Below are 20889 nucleotides of genomic sequence, written 5' to 3'. Positions count from 1 at the left end.
CCATAAATATTTAAAAAACAACATTTTGGAATTCAAAAGTACATCACCAAGGGTATCAAGACTAATACTCAAGATTTCTAAGAGGGACAAGCTAAAGGTTATAATGAATGCACCGACATCGAGCCATGATGATGAAGTTGAAGAAATGTACACCGAAATTGAGTCTTCTAGATGAGCAGAAAACCCACTACACTATTATTATGGGGACTTCAATGCTAAGGTTGGAAAAAGACAAAACAGCACAGAAAGGGGAACTATAGAAAATTTTGGAATTGGTGAAAGAAATGAAAGACTTGTGGAATTTGCAGAATCTCAAGGATTGTCAGTAATGAACACTTTTTTTTCAAGAAAAGGGTGAACAAAAAGTGGACATGGAAGAGTCCAAACTAATGAAATAGACTTCATCCTCGCTAACAGAAGATATGTTGTGAATGATGTTACTGTCCTGAATAAGGTAAATGTTGGAAGTGATCACAGAATGGTAAGATGTACACTTGATATAGATGTAGGAAAGGAAAAAACTGACTCGACTAAATAATACAAAGGTCTTTGAGATAACAGAAGAGGAGGAAAAGCAGTATGTACTGGAACTTAAGAACAAGTTTGAGCTTCTGCAGACTGCTCAGGACCAAGATATCGACGAGGAATATTACAACTTTCTGAAACTGATAAAGCCCAAGAAACCTATAGGGAAAAAGAAATTCAAAGAAGAAAAAATTAGTCAAGAAACACTTGTTATGATGAACCGAAGGCAGCAAATGAAGAGCAAGATAAACACTGACAAGGAGAAAATTGAGTATACTGAGTTATGCAAAGCCATTAGAAAGAGACTCAGAGAGGACATAAGAAGATTTAACACAAGAAAAGTAGAACAAGCATTAAGGGAAAACAAAATACTTAAATCAGCAGCCATGAGCAGTAATACAAAAAGACAAGAATAGTGATGGTGATTGCAGAGAACTACTATAGAGAATTATACAAGGAGCAAGGGAATGATGCCAGCAGTGGGGAAGATAGAACGCAAATTAGCAACACGTACGACATACCCGATATTCTTCCTGATGAGGTAGAACATGCATTGAAGAAAATGAAGAATCAGAAAGCCCCGGGGGAAGATGAAGTTACTGTAGAGTTGTTAAAATTGGGAGGAAGAGACATAACATAAAAACTGGCAAGGCTCTTCACAAAGTGCATTAGAAAAGGTGTGATGCCTAAGCAGTGGAATAATGCAATCTTAGTTTTGCTGCATAAGAATGGAGATAAATCAGAAATTGGAAATTATAGACCAATTAGCTTGTTATCCTACATCTACAAGTTGTTCACAAGGGTCATTACTAACAGATTATAAAGAATACTTGATGAGAATCAACCGAAAGAGCAAGCTGGCTTTAGGGCAGGATTCTCAACTATGGATCACCTTCATGTAATATCACAGCTAATGGAGAAAGAAAATGAATATAAAACAACATTATGCCTGGCATTTGTGGATTATGAAAAAGAATTTGACTCCATACAGCATAAGGCAATATTTCGGGCACTGGAATGGCAAGGCACAGAAATCCTATATATTATGATTTTGAAAGAAAATATATGAGAATGCTACCTCCTTTATTAGATTAGACAAAGACAGTAGGAAATTTAAAATCGGGAAAGGAGTTCGACAAGGAGACACAATATCTCCGAAGCTGTTTACTGCTGCCCTTGAGGAAGCTTTTAGAAGATTAGACTGGTCGCAGAAAGAGTCAATGTGAACGGAGAGTACCTAAACCATTTACGATTTGCAGATGACATTGTGGTCATAAGCCACGATCCCAAAGAATTAACTTAATCAGTTATGCACAGTTAGTAAGGATTTTGGACTAAAGATGAATATGGCTAAAACAAAAGTAATGATGAACAAGTATGCCACAGAAAGGGAAATAATGATTGATGGAGCAGTAATTGAAAAGGTGGGACAAGTTATTAGCTGTAATAATGATAAATGGCTGGAATTAATTTTGGATGGATAGCATTCAGGGAATAGTCACATACTGTAGAGCAATATCCCAGTTTGTCTGAAACGTAAAACGTGTATCAATGTATACTCCCCACCATGACTTATGGAAGTGAAACTTGGGCACTCACCAAAAGAATGGAAGAGAAGCTGATAACTACACAGCGAAGAATGGAATGAATTATATTGGGAATCAGACTGTTAGATAAGAAGAGAAACACATGGATTAGGCAGCAAACTCAAGTAACGGACATTCTTATCAAAACTAAAGAACTAAAATGGTCTTGGGCAAGACACATACCCAAGAGGAACTAGAAGAAAACCTGGAAGTCAACGACAGAGATGGACAGATGAAATTCATGAGTTTGTGTAAATGGATGGCCATTGCACAAAACAGAAGGAACTGGAAAGTTGCTGGAGAGGCCTTCATCCTGCAGTGGATTGAAAATGGATGATGATGAACACTCTTCCCCCCCCCTCCCAGTTTATTCCTTCAGTTCTAGTATCATATTATACTATGAAAATTTCATCTTCATTTTATATTATTCCCTCTCAGATCCTTTGTTTGCATTGCAAGAACTGCTACTTCCACTTTTCCCAGAGCTCAAAGCTACTTATTTAATTTGATATATTGGTTTTCTTTAGTAAAAAGAAAATGTAAAATGCTAGTTTTATAGATAGAATATGAAAATTAATTTTTTTTCTGTATTTTTATCTATATACATACATATAAATAAAAAAAAACAATATGCTACAAAGAATTTTAAGATTTTTTTATAAAGCATTGAAAAATTTACAGCAAAAAGAAATATTAACATTATTTTAATATTAACAACTACCGATTTTTCATAAAAATATCCTCCCCAAGATTTTATCACTGCCTTACACAGATGTGGCATTCTAGTGATTAATTTCATTATAGAGTCTTGATTAACATTATTCTAAGTGATCTGCAAGGTTCCCATAAATTTTGTGAAGATGGGCAGACTTGGTCTAGATCAGTGGTGTCCAACCTATGACCCCGCATGTATAATTTTTAAATGGCCTGCAAAGAAAGTGAACTAAAATAGCATTTTAAATTTTGTCAATTATTTCAAGAACCGTGTACATTCAACACTAAAATAAGTGGAAATAAATGAATTGAAGACTGTGGCGAATATGTGTGTTGAAGTTACAAAGCCATGTGTTGGTGTCATGAAATCTGTTTCCTTTGTGTTTTGCATCAAATATGTGAATACCCAACCAGAAGCGTGTGTATATACAAGGTGCTATTAAAATTTTTCAGGATTCCAATTATGGCGTGCCTTCTGCTTGAACTTGGTGGCTGCACAAAAGTGTATGCGCAGTACATTTCATTGAAAATGTAACACACTAATTTTTCTCGACTCACTCAGTGCAGCCTGTGAAACAAATTTAACTTTGAATATGGCCCCTGTACAGGAAAAGGTCTAGATGATTCCATAAAAGATCTGTTGGGTTTGAGTCAGGAGAATGGGGTGGTCACACCATAATTTGCAATACCCCCTCCCTCCCTGCTGATTAGTTGCTAGAAAATCCCTGCACAGTTCACCTGTGCTTCAGGTCACTGTTTGTTGTAATATAAATTTTCTTTCACAAAGTCCAGAGAATATTGCATTATGTTCAAGAATGTTTTTATAGTCTTCTTTCCTTAAAACTTCAATTCTGAAGATGTCACCCACACCAGAAAAACAGAAGCAACCCCAGATCATGATTGAACCACTACCATACTTGACTGTAGACACTAAATAATGTGGCACCATTTTTTCTTTAGTGATTGTCTCACATAAACTCTACACTTGGGATCCAAAAATTTCAAATTTGGCCCACAGTATGTTTTTCCACTCTTCAGTCTATGGCTCTTAGCCCGAACTGACCATTTCTTTTAATTTTCCAGTTTTAATAAGTTTTTAGACCGCTACATGACCACGAAGTCCTGCTTGTTTAAGAAAAAAAGTTTTACACTGAATGTAGACATGGGAGTCTCTTTGTTCCTACTGAACTCAGCTTGGATTTATAAATCAGTGTTATAGTCTTATCTTGTGCTTCCATTGTTACATGCAGTTATCCTGATCATAGTTTGTCCTTTAAACTGCCAGTCTCCTTGAATCATCAAATGGTAGTTTGTACTCATTGAAATGAAACATCTAGCCAATACTTCTCATGGAATAACTTTCTTCATACAGTTACAAAACACTTCTTTGTGGATTCAATTGCATCAGAATGTTTTGCAAATACACAAAACTTACACCAAGCACTTTCTGAATAATAGATGTTAGATTTTATAACTTACAGCTCTTACTCCTCAATTTGTATTATTGCAAAACATTCTAGAATCATCTAAAATAGTTTTTAATATTGAAAAAAATACTCCCACTTTTTAGAATATGTCAGAATCTTCTGCAATGTTCTACCACATTTAGGAGTCTTCTACACCTTTCTGGAATATTCTAGAAATTTCTTAAATATTTCCTAAGTTTTTTGATTTTTATATAAAATAATAGAAAATATTTTAATAAAAATGAAATGTGATTCCAAACTTGTAATGGGAGTTAAATGCTAATAACCAATAATGTTAAATGTTAGTTACATGTGAATAACAGTGTAGTAATAAATTCTTTTCACTAATTTTTCAGAAAAAAAAAAATCAATATGAAATTGAGAAGGCTTATTTAATTAAGAAGTTACAGAAGTTTGTGAAGTTTACTAAATTTTTAAACTTTGGTGCTAGTGCTGCCCTTAAACACAAGCTGTAATACTTAGACCTGATGATACTCATGTAACATGTGAATAACAAATTCATAAGGGTAAATAGAACCAAAGAAGCATGTTAGACTGCTGCTTTCCTGAGATTGGGTACTTTTCTTTACTTATCACATACCAGAAACTAACTTCAGAACTTTGGTTGTACCTCACTCCAAAGATTAATAACCTAGTTCTTGATACAGAGAAAAGGATTTCAATGAAAATAATGATATAATCTTTATTGGGATATCTTCCGTGTCAATGACGGCAAATGGGAAAGACTAGCTCTAACTTTAATTTTTGGAAGTTGCTATCAAATTCAGAATGATTTTTTTTTTTTTTTTTTTTTTTTAACAATTCATCAATCATATTTGGGAAATTTCTCATTCTTTTCTATTGTTTGGAAAATAAAAATATTGATTTGTTTTTGAAATAATTAATGTAGCAATCATTGCATCAATTGTTTTTGATTTTCCTTGCAATTAGAAGTTGGTCGTTAAGACTTCCAGTAATATTTGCAATGAATTTCAAGTCCAGCAGCCAATTGTGATCACAAAGCTCTGCCTTAATTATAAAAATTTTGTTCTACTTAACCAACAAACGTCTGTATGGTGCAAGAGCTTTTTCCCCATCTCAAACTCATTTTCTTTTAGTTGGTACTTGAATAATCTCTTCAGACTTCTTCCTTGAATATAATTTACAACAAAGTGGATTTAATGAATTGTACTGTAAGAAATCTGAAATCATTTCTGCACAAAGCAAGAAATCCACTTATTTAATCATCATCAAAGCAGCTGCATCAGTGGTTATCAATGCAAGGTTATAAATTGGAGTCATTGTTTTCTGTGTATTTTATAAAACTGATAATTGCATTCACTATGAAAACTATCCTGATAAAGCTAAGAAATTTCAACTTTATCCATTGGAGTTGGAGCAAAAAACTCATTGATATCCAGCTTTAGTTAAATCAATTTATTCCTTCATATATGAAAATTTCTGCATGAGAGGAGTAGATCTCGATTGTCAGCAATAATCGATTTCAGAAACTAACTTCATTTATGTTTTTAAAGGAATCAACAGTGATGCACTTGCTGCCTGCTCCAGACATTCATTTCCTTGCAAGTAGCACAGTGGATTCAAACCTCATCAAGACAGGTGGAATTTTTAATGAGCATTTTTCACACCATGACTGTGAAAAATGCTCATTTTTCAATCCTTGTCTGAGTTGGGTTCAGGCAAGGATTGAGATCCCCTTCCCCATAAAAAGAACCGGCATTTCATTTAGGGAAATAAAACAAACCAACTATAGAATACACAATTTATAGAAAAATAGATTCCTCATTGAATACAGTTTATTTGGTGTAGGAAGAACATTTGATGCTTCAGTTAAAATGATTCATGAATAACAGGCTACTCTTTATATTGTTAATTTAATAACAGCTTTTCTGAAAAAGATTGCCTGCTGGCTTTCCTTACGTTTTATTTTGCAGAGTTCTCTTCAGTGGATACTATCCAAGTTTCTTTGCATCCTTTTAAAACATCTGTTACTTTCTTAGGTAGCAATATGGTTGTGTAACATACACTGTCCAGCCACTCCGTGACCTGACTAGTGCCCAAGTCCATTTATTAGTAATGGATAATGGGCAAGATTTCATGTGCCCTCAAAGAGATGATTGCAGGTTTGTATTTATCAATTCCTACAGCAGAGACGATGACTGCACTTCTCAAGTGTTTAAAGACTATTGTAATTCAAATCTTTAATGGATGGAAAACATCAGTGAACAGGCAACAACTGCAGCTGAAAATGCAAGGTGATAGAATGAGATGCTTAATGTCTGGAGCAGGTTATCAAGTGTAATTGTTGCCAAATCACAATAACTATTGCATTTAATGTAATAGTTAATTGTGATTTGGCAATGTATCATTTTGCATTAACATCAAAAAATGCATCACTATCAGCACCATGTGAAGAACCTCACAAAGAATGTACTATGGGTCAGGGGTGGGGAAGCCACTGATCCCAGAAAATTTGGTGACATTAATGCAAATGATGGATTCAGAAGAATGAAAAAAGGCATTGTTCAGTGAGTCCTGATTTATGCTTCCCAGCATTGGTGGAAGAGAGCACATGCAGAAGAAACCATGCAAGGTACTAAAACCATCTTGCTGAGTACCAGCAGTACATCTATTTTTCAGTCTGCAGATTAGAGTTTCTGCAAGATGAACATTTTGCAAGAGAAGAGTTAAATCCTTTGTAACTGAAGGCATGGAAATTCTTCAAGAAAGCTTATAACTTTTTTTGGCCAACAACAAAGAACTAAAATCCAGCACCTTACATTCAGTAATCCTTTAAAATCTGGTACATTTCACAGAATCTTCATACTACAGAAATATTAAGCAAGAATTCCAGCACTTACATTTGTCTTTTAAGAATTTTCCACTTTACCGTTACCATGAGTAGTTCTAGGCTGTAGCATGCTAAAGTGTTTTTTATATAGCAATAAGAAAATTTTGGCCATGTTGGAATTTAGTTTACAATGATGTATTGAGAACACAAATATCCACATTTATATGCTCTTGTTTGGAAATAGTCAGAGGGTGCATTTCTAAAAAAAGTAAAGCTCCAGTGCAGTGACCAAAATTTTTAATCCAATGATATAGAAATTTGTTGGAGTGAGCAGCTGTAAAGCATCAGATCATAATCGTCATAGGTCAAATCATCAATCCTGATCTGAAATCTGAATACTGAAGCTTCGCAGAGCCCTATGTTTTAGTATCGAGGCACTTATTCCACACTGTTGACATTTGCCCACATTATTCCTGCCTAACACTGGTCCTAACTACAAGCAAAATTTTGCTCTATTGGATGTACACTGAAAGGATAGGGTTCCTGGGCAACGTGATGCTGTCACCCCTCTTGCATGAATTCAGTTTACCTATATACCTGCCAAGCGGTGGGATGAACCCACCGCTTGGCAGGTATATAGGTAAACTGAATTCATGTAGACAATAATTAGTGCATTAAAGAGCAGAGTTAAGTTTTAATGTTCACCATACGCTGCAAAAAAAAACATTTAAATGTGAACTGTTTTTCAAAGGAAAATAAATTGTTACAGTATTATATTGTAATTTAATCTTTTAACTAGTTCTGCTCTTTTACAAACAGTGACCGACAACCTTTTTGATGACTACAATACTGGGAATGCATTTAAAATCGACATTGCAGTACATGGAATTTACTGTTGACTTTATTGTTGTGTTTACATTTAGCCCTTGTGGGTCTGGCAGTGGATATAATTATATCACTGCCCTCCCCACAATGAGTGGAAAAGGTCTGAGTTCAAATCCCGTCAATGACAAGTAATTTTTAGTCTTTTTCACTATGTGGCTGAGATTGTCTCGGGTGAAGGTTGCATGGGTCTATCTCCCAGAAGCTTAGGTTTATCATCCAACAAATAAAGATAGTGGTTGACAAAAAAACTGCATCACCTTAAAAAAAAGTAACATTTGTAGTGAAATGTATAAGATATAGTTGGATGTCATTTTGTTCGTTGCAAAGCAAAGGTATTGTGTCACATAATGCTTCTATTGCATCAGACAGCAATTGCAAGGTATTACATCAGCCATTTCTATAAATACGGCATTGTAAGGGTATTCTCATTAGTATCGTTTTGCGGAGGTGTAGGCATGGCTCCATATGTTCAGTTGACACCAAGAAAAAAAGTAGCTGTTGCTCTGTCCCAGGAAGGGCTTTCTACATGTGCTATTGCTGATAAAATAGGCTGTCAACGGTATCCTGGGTACTAAAATTAAAACGTGAAACCGGGGATGTGAAGAGATGACCTGGATCAGGCTGTAAGAGAAAGACTACGCCTTCCCAAGGTCAATATTTGAAGTGGCTATGCCTTCGTAATCGCCATGCCAGTGCTCCTTATCTAAAACTGGACTTTGAGATGGCCTCTGGTGTTGAAACAAGTGCACGAACTATCCAAAGACGGCTTTCAGAATGTGGTCTACATGAATATTGGCCCAAGAAGAAGCAGCGTTACTTGGGCTAAAACACGTTTCATGGACAAAAGAGCAACGGGACACTCATCTTTTCTGACAAATTGAAATTCAACCTGCAAGGCTCAGATGGAAAGCGATATGTCAGAAGATAAATATCGGAGGCTTATCACCCTGACTGCATAACACCAACTATAAAGTTCCCCACCGGTCAGATGGTCTGGGGATGCATAACAAGCATCCCCATTTTTTTTTTTACCCATTTCCCTGATAGTCTCTCAACAAAACTTCTTCAAATGAGGAATATGCACTTGACTATTCTGTTCTGGGACCCAAATTGTGGGGGGGGGGAGTGCATCACTTGGAAGGTCAACATATTTCAGTATCTGATGAGATCCCAGTTACATTTGTTTTTGGTGCCGCCGTAGCCAGGTGGGCATGAGCAGCAGTGCATAGCACACACTTCAAGCCTGTGACCACCAAATACGGAAAGGTCAGGGATTGACCACCGCATATCCCCGGAGCAATATGGCCTCAGTTGCTAATGCTCCTAAAAACCAAATAACAACCACATTTGTTTCTAGGGCAAACACTTGTTTCTTCAGTGACACAAATTCTAGTAATGAATTAGTTTTAATTTGAGATAATTACACTCCTAACATCAGGTTTGCCTTAGAATACTTGCCTCTGTATTCTAAGTCATGCAACACACCAGAAATACCCACAGGTATTTCCACCTGACTCATGATGTCCTTGGATGTGTTGAAAGTGGAACTTGTAACAACCATTATTTAGATAAAATCTGAACTCCAGAAAGATTGCAAAATTTAAATTAACAAATTATTTCAGAAATTAAATTGTTACCAAATTTTTTTTCACCTAGTGAAGTTAAAATTAAGCCCAGAAGTTACCAGAGAATTTAACTTAGCAATGGGTTTTTTTTTTTTTTTTTTGGCTGACGCTACATAAGCTTGCTTTCTTGCATCACATGCTTCTCTGCTACTTTAGAAAAGAATTAAAATTACAAAATATTGTAGAAATTAATTTCACAAAATTATGTTCATCAAACACCTGATCTTAATCCCTGGAGCCAACTTAAAATAAGTACAGTAAAATTTTTAAGTCTTTGAAGTGAAACTTTTCTAAGTGCACTCCAGGAAGTTTTCGCATGGGAGTTACTTGCATCCACAGATTGACAAAAATTGCCATGAAATGATGTATGCCATACATAGCAGTGACACGACACAATCAGTACCCTTACAGCGTGGCCACGATATAACTCTCATGCGTGTTGCATTTACGTCTTAAATCGCTATATCACAGCTTCCAGCAGTCAGATTTAAAAACCAAAATATTTCTTTCATCATTCACTACCATATTTCATAAAAAATTTATAATTCAACATGCTGAAGACTAATAGTGAGCATTGTTAAGCTTATAGAGCATATATACGTGCAACGAAACCACCTCCATTGAGTACAAAGGAGAGATCTGTAAAAACTTTGTAATAAAACTTTTAAAACATTAAACCGCTGTAACATTGAAATAATAAATGTTTCAATAGATTCTAAAGAAGTTTCACTTAACTTGTGCTATGTGTGCTCGGCAAACGCAATTTTTTTATATCTTCTAATAACAAGTAGATATGTAATAGTAAAGACAATTTTTTTTCCCCAATGTTTTCAATTTCTGCTCTAGTCTTCAAATTATAGATATAAAGGTTTTTCTATGATGCTGATATTTTATAGATACTGATTACCATATAGGTAATCAGTATCTATATGGGGTTCTGCTGGCAGGGCTGAATATTAATGATAAAATCTGACAAATCAATAACAAAATTTATTGCAATTATTTACAACTATTTTATTACAATATATAAAATACACTCACTATGTTTCAGATGAGAAGGCAGTTTTGAAGTTCAGCACTCCCTATATGTGATGCCAAGATAATCAATACATAGTGGTTCTTCACACATCAAAATATACAAGACAGACAAATTCCAGTATAAATTCTTATAACATATTACCGGAATGTGGCTACATTCAATTTAACAAATATATTTACACAGCTTGGTATATAAAAACAAGTGCCAGACTTTTGCAGATGAATGAATAAACATTACATGTCATTATTTAATGGTTATTGTGCCACCATCCACATTTTCCATCACAATGAAATGTAAACAGTGTAAACATAAGTAAATTTGGCAGAACAGAGCTACGTTTCAACTGTTCTACATAAGGCACAAAATATTCAAATGGAAGTGTAAAAAATGACATATTTACATTCAGTTAAACAGAAAGTGAGGAATAACTTTGCAGGACCTTTAAAAATTTCTAACATATTTAAACAATTTATTCGTAAAATATAAAATAGAATGTCACATTGGAGTAGCTCAACTACAGTACAAATTAGGCAAAGCAATAAACTATAATTAATTACAGATCTTTTAGCAGTATGTTTTTACCAAAATGTAAGTTCACAACTTTAAACGAACACAATTAGATGAAAAGTAGAATTTTATTTGCAATCAAGTTTTACATTTTACTGAATTTCCTTATGTTATGTTTAAAAGCTGATATCCACTATTTACATTTCTAGAGCCCATTATGAGTAGTTATTACAAATGGTGTTTTTTAAAAAAAAAGATAATTTTTAATATATATTAACTTCACACATCTCAAATTTGCACAATGATAAATTCTATCTCTGTGCAATGGTATTTTTCCTACCTGCTACCCTTGTATTTGATATAATCATAATCTTTAAACAGACAGTATAGGTAATAATCTAGTCCTAATTAAGAAACTAAGCTCTAATATAATTTGTCTGTTAGATGGTCTTCTGTCATGTGATTTTATGTCCAAGGACACTCAACACCAACAACACTATTCTTTGAAGGGAAAATGGAAGCAGTTAAACATAAATATCATCTTAGCTTTGTTTAGTACAGTCAACTGTTGATGTCAGTTCTGTCAGTTCTACCCGATAAAATAAAAGCTTTGATATAATCCATCATAAAAAAAAAAAAGAACCTGAAGGGCTAGATATTGAAAGACAAATGGAGAGCGAACACTATTAAACCTTAAATTCAGATATGCAGCTCAAATTCCTTTCATCTCAATACGTTCAAGCATACTGAGAAATATCTATATACATATAGCAAAGATTTTTTTTTACATTAAAATCATGGTGAATGTGACATCCAATATGGATTCAAAGACATTTCAGAGCAAAAATGAACTGTGAATTGCTTAAATATATTTTAATCAAATGTAATATATCCATATGAAGACCATCAATAAGACAAATAATCAGTTTATCACATATATACACACACACTTAACTTTTTTTTTAGAAACTCCTTTTCTCAATACATTTTAGTTATATAAAGCTAACTACTGTATAGTTATATAAGGTAGTTATATAAACTATTTACATAACTACCAGAAAAATTATCTCCTTTATGTGTACCACATAAATAGATTTCATTGATATATGTCAATAATATATCGATACATGATCCACTAGTTGTAATGACAATTTCATGGACTCAGGAAAATAAAAAAAATTTAGTGCTTCAACAAAGTTAATTACTTTAGTTAGCTTGAAATTTAATCTGAATAAAAATACAATTTGCACTGTAAAAAATTATTTTTGGATTTGTCACAGTATTTCTAGTATTTGTTTAAATCTACAATCAACTGTACAATCATGGATGACATGTAACAATTTGTTAATAATTGCTATTCTTATAGCTTCAGACTATTATATACGTGCTTTGTTTGCAAATGCATTTTTCAGTTGACCGATCTAAAATAACAGGCTGTCCAAGCAGTATTTGTGTTGTCAAAAAAAAAAAACAGGAAAATTTCTGGAATATGACCTTTTCAAGAGAATTTTTCTCCTTACTGTCTTTTCATATACACAAACTTACAATTATACATGGATGAGATGGAAAAGGTTATGGGGAGGAAAGCAGCATTCAGAAAAGGTACTTTCGGCAATTAACTGCTCCACACTTGCAAGGAATGCGTTTCTGAGAACAGAAATCTGTCATAAGCAACTGTGTACTATTCTTTACATTTGACACTGATTTTGAGGAAACTGGTTGTAGCCCCATGGATAAATTATGTGAAGGACTAACAGGAAGTTTTGTCGATAGTATTTCACCTGTTGAACCTGCAGAGAGAGAGAGAGGGAGAAAAAAATAAAAAAATAATAATAAAAAAATATATATACAGTAGAACCCAGATAAGAAGTTTTCCGAGGGACTCTAAATTCAGAACTTCTTATGCAGGAAGAATTACCCTTAGGTCATTTTTCCTTCTTAGAAAGAAAAATGACCTAAGGGTATGAAATATTAACTACACAAATAAAAATGAAAAGATACACATATATAAGTTAAAGATCATTTTTAAGTTCCATTTCAGAATATTTCATTCTGTCTATGGGAAACATTTTTAAACTGAGGATTTCTAATTGCTTAACATTCTGTTCATTAAACTCATTACCAAATACTCACACCCTTCTAGTCAATGGCTGTCCTGGGGTGTCTCCTCAACATAGAAATAAATTGATAATAATACTAATTTTTACAAAGTTGGAAGTGAGCTCTTTTGGAGTTTCAAAATACCTTAAAACGTTACAATTACAATAAGACAGAGCAACAATCCACTAAGTAATTCAGAACAGTTCAAAAAAAATGAGAACTTGACTGCAAATGCTTCACGTGGCCGACGCTATCCAATTATGGATGTTGATATAAACAATTGTAATATGTCACTTCAGTTATGTCAAAATGTTTATACCAAAAAGGTTTTAGTGCTGAGAACCCCAGACTACGGAAAATTCACTAATCGAACAAGGCATCGTTTTTGTGATATCTCATATTGTGAACAATGTGCGCCAGCAGGATATTTTGCAAGGTGGTGCATGTGGGAATAAATTTTTTGTTCATCAAAATATCGAATACACGCAATATTTTAATTAAGTTTGGTTGATTTACATGTACAGCCAAGCCAACATTTCGTGATCAGTGGGAGAAAGTACTTGTATTTTGAAAGAAAGAATTTGTATTGTTTTAATGTTTCAATAATTAATGAAAATATTAAAAATTGTGTATTACTTTGAAATCCAAAGGTAGTGCACTTGCACCATGCTGCCGGCACCCATGTTGTGAATGCCTTCACAACATGGACACATTGCTTATTGGAAGTAGTGCAATACCAGGGTAACTCGTTGTGAAGGCGTTCACAATGTGAGATATATCAAAAACGATGTGGAAATTTCTTATCCGGGTTCTACTGTATATATTAAATGTAGGAAATTATGTTTTCAATGTGGCTAGCGGTCAGTAGGTAGTATAATCAACCATAGGTTGAGATCACGGAATAGCAGTCATAAAATAATTCAATTCGAACCTGCAAAAATAAAGGTAAAAAACATATCAAAAATAATATATTAAAAGTACTTAATGTTTCAATTTCGACGATTTTAACATCGTTCTCAAGGGCCAGCCGTCAAAACCAAAGAAAAAGCAGTAAGAAGTAAGGCCTCTGTTTCTAACATGAAATGCACATGGTAAGTATAATCAAAGCAAGTTTTTGTATAAGCATGGAAGCCGGGTTAATCGTAGCGTGTAGAGTGCATAGTGCTAACATATATTCCATGGCTGACCCAACAGGCGGAGGGATGATAAGTAGTAAAAATTAAAAGCAGTAAAAAATTACTAAAAGCCGATGGGAAATAACCTTAAAGCCTGAAATAAAGAGTTGGTACAGAAGGTTAGGAATGGTACTTACTGTATACCCATGCTGGAGTTGTGGAGATGGCCGTACAGTGTAGTTTGGTGTGCTGCAGTGGAGAAAAAGTGCACTACATGCTCACGTCAATGGCTATATAGCATGTAAAAGCGACCTCAGGTTGCTTTTGCAACATTAAGTACTTTTAATATATTATTTTTGGTATTATGTTTTCTACCTTTATTTTTGCAGGTTCAAATTGAATTAAAATAATTCAATTTGAACCTGCAATTTAATTAAATTAGGTAATTTAATTTAATTCAGTAGGTAATTCAATTTAATTCAATTGAATTACCTACTACTGACCGCTAGCACACTGAAAACAATCTCCTACATTTATATATTTATTTATGGTCGTTGAGTGCATTCTACTCTATATAGCAGTAACCCAGGTCTATAATCATTCAAATATTCCTCTTATTATCACTCCAGTGTCTATTACTATTATACTATATGACACAAGTTGTCACAACATTGCTTAAGCTGGCTTAAATCTTTTAATATCTAATTTTTAATTAATTTTAATATCAATTTCTACCTACCTACAACAATGTCACTCCAATCTGGTTGAAAATATGGAATATATGCCTCATAAATCTGCACACTTCAGTGCACCCATCTTTCTTAATTTTCATTATTCTCCTTTTTAATGTATTATGCATTCATATCAGGATGATTTATTATGCTGCCATTTCTATGTTATTATTACCATTCTTTTCCACTTTATTTTGCTTAATTTCATTGCATTATTATAATTTTTGATTGACTTTACTATTTTGATATGAACTGTCCACATTCTAGTAACACACTACATGGGCAGAGTAAGATAAATTTGACCCAGAGGGCTTATGTTCTGTGTAGCCTTTGAAACAATGTAAACCCAGAACATTCACAAAAAACACACACCATATAGAGCAAAACAGCATCTAATTCTTCCAGCCTGAACATAGTTGAATATATTGAGTATACCACCTTAATATTGAAGTATATTACCAACATGAACATAATTAACATCAATAGATGCATCAACAAGCACTGTGATCTCTTCCCTACCAACTGCCACAATCTACAGATAATATCAAGATTCAGTTACTCAAAACCTTTTGGACTGACAGCATGTAATCATCAACCCAGCTAAGGTACAAGTCTTTAGCCACCAACCTAGATAAATTTATACCATGCTCCAACAGTTCCATATGCAACCAACCAAATCTTAAACCCTATGTTAATGCTCATTTTGGGCACATCATTACTGGCAATCTAGACATAATACCTAATGCAGAGCCCAGAAGCATCATGGCACATGGCTTTAAATTCAAGCTTCACCAGCATATCAACCCAACTAAGATCAAAAAACAACTGTATCACAATCGACTCAACTTTTGCTTCATCATCATCATCAGCCATTTTCAATCCACTGCAGGATGAAGGCCTCTCCAGCAACTTTCCAGTTCCTTCTGTTTTGAGCACTGGCCATCCATTTACTACTCAAAAACTCATGAATTTCATCTATCCATCTCCGCCTTTGTCTTCCAGGTTTTCTTCTAGCTCCTCTTGGGTACCATTCTGTTATTTTCTTAGTCCATCTGTCGTCATGTCTTCGAGCTATGTGTCCTGCCCAAGACCATTTTAGTTCTTTAGTTTTGATAAGAATGTCCTTTACTTGAGTTTGCTGCCTAATCCATGTGTTTCTCTTCTTATCTAACAGTCTGATTCCCAATATAATTCGTTCCATTCTTCGCTGTGTAGTTCTTAGCTTCTCTTCTATTCTTTTGGTGAGTGCCCAAGTTTCACTTCCATAAGTCATGGTGGGGAGTATACATTGATTCATTATTTTACGTTTCAGACAAACTGGGATATTGCTCTTCAGTATGTGACTATATTTCCTGAATGCTATCCATCCAAAATTTATCCTTCTCTTGACTTCCAGCCATTTATCATTATTACAGCTAATAACTTGTCCCAGATAAGTATATGACTCCACCTTTTCAATTACTGCTCCATCAATAATTATTTCCCTTTCCGTGGCATACTTGTTCATCATTACTTTTGTTTTAGCCATATTCATCTTTAGTCCAAAATCCTTACTAACTGTGCATAACTGATTAAGACTTTCCTCTAATTCTTTGGGATCATGGCTTATGACCACAATGTCATCTGCAAATCGTAAATGGTTTAGGTACTCTCCGTTCACATTGACTCCTTTCTGCGACCAGTCTAATCTTCTGAAAGTTTCCTCAAGGGCAGCAGTAAACAGCTTCGGAGATATTGTGTCTCCTTGTCGAACTCCTTTCTCGATTTTAAATTTGCTACTGTCTTTGTCTAGTCTAATAAAGGATGTAGCACTCTCATATATTTTCTTCAAAATCATAATATATGGAGTATCTATGCCTTGTCTTTCCAGTGCCCGAAACATTGCCTTATGCTGTATGGAGTCAAATGCCTTTTCATAATCCACAAATGCCAGGCATAATGGTGTTTTATATTCATTTGCTTTCTCCATTAGCTGTGATATTACGTGAAGGTGATCCATAGTTGAGAATCCCGTCCTAAAGCCAGCTTGCTCTTTCGGTTGATTCTCATCAAGTATTCTTTCTAATCTGTTAGTAATGACCCTTGTGAACAACTTGTAGATATGGGATAACAGGCTAATTGGTCTATAATTGCCAATTTCTGATTTATCTCCTTTCTTATGCAGCAAAACTATGATTGCATTAATCCACTGCTTAATGCACTTTTCTAATGCACTTTGTGAAGAGCCTTGCCAGTTTTTGTGTTATGTCTCTTCCTCCCAATTTTAACAACTCTACAGTAACTTCATCTTCCCCCGGGGCTTTCCGATTCTTCATTTTCTTCAATGCATGTTCTACCTCATCAGGAAGAATATCGGGTATGTCGTATGTGTTGCTACTTTGCAATCCATCTTCCCCACTGCTGGTATCATTCCCTCGCTCCTTGTATAGTTCTCTATAGTAGTCTTCTGCTATTTGAATTATGCCTTCTCTGCTGTTTATAAGTACACCATCGCTATTCTTCAGTTTCAGTATCATTTGTCTTTCTGTATTATTGCTCATGGCTGCTGATTTAAATCCTTTGTTTTCCCTTAATGCTTGTTCTACTTTTCTTGTGTTAAATCTTCTTATGTCCTCTCTGAGTCTCTTTCTAATGGCTTTGCATAACTCAGTATACTCAATTTTCTCCCTGTCAGTGTTTTTCTTGCTCTTCATTTGTCGTCTTTGGTTCATCATGACAAGTGTTTCTTGACTAATTTTTTCTTCTTTGGATTTCTGTTTCCCTATAGGTTTCTTGGGCTTTATCACTTTCAGAAAGTTGTAATATTCCTCATCAATATCTTGGTCCTGAGCAGTCTGCAGAAGCTCAAACGTGTTCTTAAGTTCCAGTACATACTGCTTTTTCTCCTCCTCTGTTATTTCAAAGACCTTTGTATTATTTACTCGAGTCAGTTTTTTCCTTTCCTTTCCTACATCTATATCAAGTGTACATCTTACCAATCTGTGATCACTTCCAACATTTACCTTATTCAGGACGGTAACATCATTCACAATATATCTTCTGTTAGTGAGGATGAAGTCGATTTCATTAGTTGTTAATCCATTTGGACTCTTCCATGTCCACTTTCTGTTCATCCTTTTCTTGAAAAAAGTGTTCATTACTGACATTCCTTGAGATTCTGCAAATTCCACAAGTCTTTCACCTCTTTTATTTCTTTCACCAATTCCAAAATTTCCTATAGTTTCTCTTTCTGTGCTGTTTTGCCTTTTTCCAACCTTAGCATTGAAGTCCCCCATAATAATAGTGTAGTGGGTTTTCTGCTCATCTAGAAGACTCTCAATTTCGGTGTACATTTCTTCAACCTCTTCATCATCATGGCTCGATGTTGGTGCATAAATCATTATAATCTTTAGCTTGTACCTCTTAGAAATCTTGAGTATTAGTCTTGACACCCTTGGTGATGTACTTTTGAATTCCAAAATGTTGTTTTTAAAATCTTTATGGACCAGAAACCCAACTCCACCTTCACTCCTTTCACTGTTTCCATTGGTGTACAGCAGATTTCCACTTGATAAACTTATAAGTGATTCATTTCTTCTTCTTGTTTCAGCCAAACCAATGATATTCCAATTCACATTTTCTAATTCCTTTTCCAGCTCTAATATCCTGTCTTCACCGATGAGTGATCGTACGTTATAACAGGCCAAGTTCAATTTCCGTGCATGGCAGCCTGGTCGTACCCAGAGATTCTTAGCACCCTCTGCTTCCACTCTGATCCTCTCGCTGCCGTAAGAGGGAGAGTGAAAGCTGCTGGGGACTGAGGGCCATTTGTATTGTTGTGCTCTCATTGCTGGAGGGTTTGGTCTTTTCCTCTTCACGCTGACCAGGCGTCTTGAAGAGACGCCTGGTCAGCGTGAAGCTTCATGTTATCATATAAATATAACACACCTATAGAAGCCTTCCAAATATGAATAAATTCAGTTCTTACTGACTTATTCCATAACTATCAAAACTGAACTGTGCATGGTTCTCCACATGCTACAGGTACCAAATACAATTTCTCCAAAATCAAACAGCACTTAGCTGAACTGCACGAGCACTTTATAATAACTCTGGTAAATAAAGCCTCTAAGAACTTTGCATTTATCTGCAAACACTTTTAATAAACTGTGTCCTGGCCAACAACTTTTATTGTCTTAAGTTAAATGCAGAACTCAATTCAAGTGCTACATGCCAAATTATTACCAACAATAGCAGTATTATCACCAAAAAACTTATTGCTTCAGCAAGAAATTAAAAATTAGCTTCAGCAATTGCAACTTTCCCTACATTTATTTTATACCTAAATTCCACAAAAATCCAATAGGTTTTAGATTCATTACATCATGCAAGTTTAGCTATGCACACAAACCTGGTAAGACTTGAGGAGCTACTTCTGAGCCCATCTTAAATACCTTACCCAATAGCAGAATTATTTACAATAATGAGTCTGTAATAGATGCACTAAAATCTAATACAGTAAACCCCCGCTATTCGCGGTTTCGCATATTCGCGATCGCTGATTTAATATAAAATGAAACCTAAAAAAATATGAATTTTAAAGCGCCGTGAATATTTTCCACCATAAAGAAACATGGGCGTGGCTAAAATTATCTTTCCCGGTCAAAACAGCGCTCAGTGGGTGGGGGGGAGAGGGGTAACAAAATTGTGAGCCTGGATGTTTCTCGCTAATCCTTGTTCAGTATGTGTTATGTGCTTGTCATGGAAGGTTTCGTCATTTGCTTTTAATTTATATGTTTATAAATTGAATAAATTTATCAATTTATAAATTGATATGCTTACAAAAGTGATAAATCTACCATTTTGCAGTGTAAAACAGACTTTTTCGAGTGTGTTAACGGAAGAAAGTGACTTTATTGTGGACATGTTCTTTCTAACCCGTACAAAAATATGGCTACGAATAACAAGGGAAATGTGAAAAGATCAAAGGTGATGACATTAGCGAATAAAATTGAGTTATTAGACAAAATTTCTAATGGTGAAAGTGTCTCCTCAGTGGCAAAACATTATAAAATCAATGAGTCAACGGTACGATCAATCAAAAAATTGGAAGAAAAAATCCGCTATGGTGTGTAACTCGTGATGTTAAATTAGAAAAAACGGAAAAGGCTTTAAATCTGTGGATAGAAGACCGAACTCAAAATAAAATTCCGTTCAGTTCACTCATCATTCGTGAAAAAGCAAAACTCCTTTATCAACACTTTAGAGAAACTGGTGATAGCACTGGCAGGATAAGTTTTTTAGGTAGCAAAAACGCTGGTTTGAAAGATTTGTTTGAAATTTCTAATAAATATTACATTTAATATTAAATTGTTTCTTATTTTCATTTTGATGCCATATGCTTGCATTTCACTATGTACTGTCTATGTTCATAGTCATATTATGAAGGTACATATAATACATACATAGACAAAATTTTAGACTAGTTTTTCTTATATATTACATACTTTGGAACGGAACCCCTTTATTACTATGGGAGCCATAACTCAGTATTCGCGACATTTCTCAGGAACGTAACCCCTGCGAATAGCGGGGGTTTACTGTAACAGTATATGAACATATGATTTTAACAGCCTTTTCACCAGCATAGACCTATCAAACTTGAAGATGGTCCTCAACAAACTGTACAACAGCTACAGACACATTATAAACTGCAAACCAGCATATTGGAATAACCTGACCAACCTTTGCATTTCAAACAATATGATGGAAAAACAGTTTACTTACAGACCAAAGGAACCCCAA

The 20889-nt window shown here is 34.7% G+C and overlaps 1 protein-coding gene across 1 annotated transcript in view; it reads right to left on the bottom strand.

The window, feature by feature from the left end:
* Nucleotides 1-12741: 12741 nt before the first annotated feature.
* The window catches only part of Su(var)3-9 (Suppressor of variegation 3-9), a 210852-nt gene continuing 202704 nt past the window's right edge, over nucleotides 12742-20889 (bottom strand). Inside the window, exon 13 of the mRNA XM_090390180.1 lies at nucleotides 12742-12949. Coding sequence (XP_090246306.1) covers nucleotides 12753-12949 — 197 coding nt within the window. The 3' untranslated portion in view covers nucleotides 12742-12752. The remainder of the gene's footprint in view (nucleotides 12950-20889) is intronic.

Source organism: Mastigoproctus giganteus, chromosome 2, assembly GCF_048544385.1.
Source record: "Mastigoproctus giganteus isolate SK-2022 chromosome 2, ASM4854438v1, whole genome shotgun sequence".
NCBI lineage: Eukaryota > Metazoa > Arthropoda > Arachnida > Uropygi > Thelyphonidae > Mastigoproctus > Mastigoproctus giganteus.
Note: the sequence above shows the minus strand (reverse complement) of the source record. Positions and strands in the feature narration are given on the sequence as shown.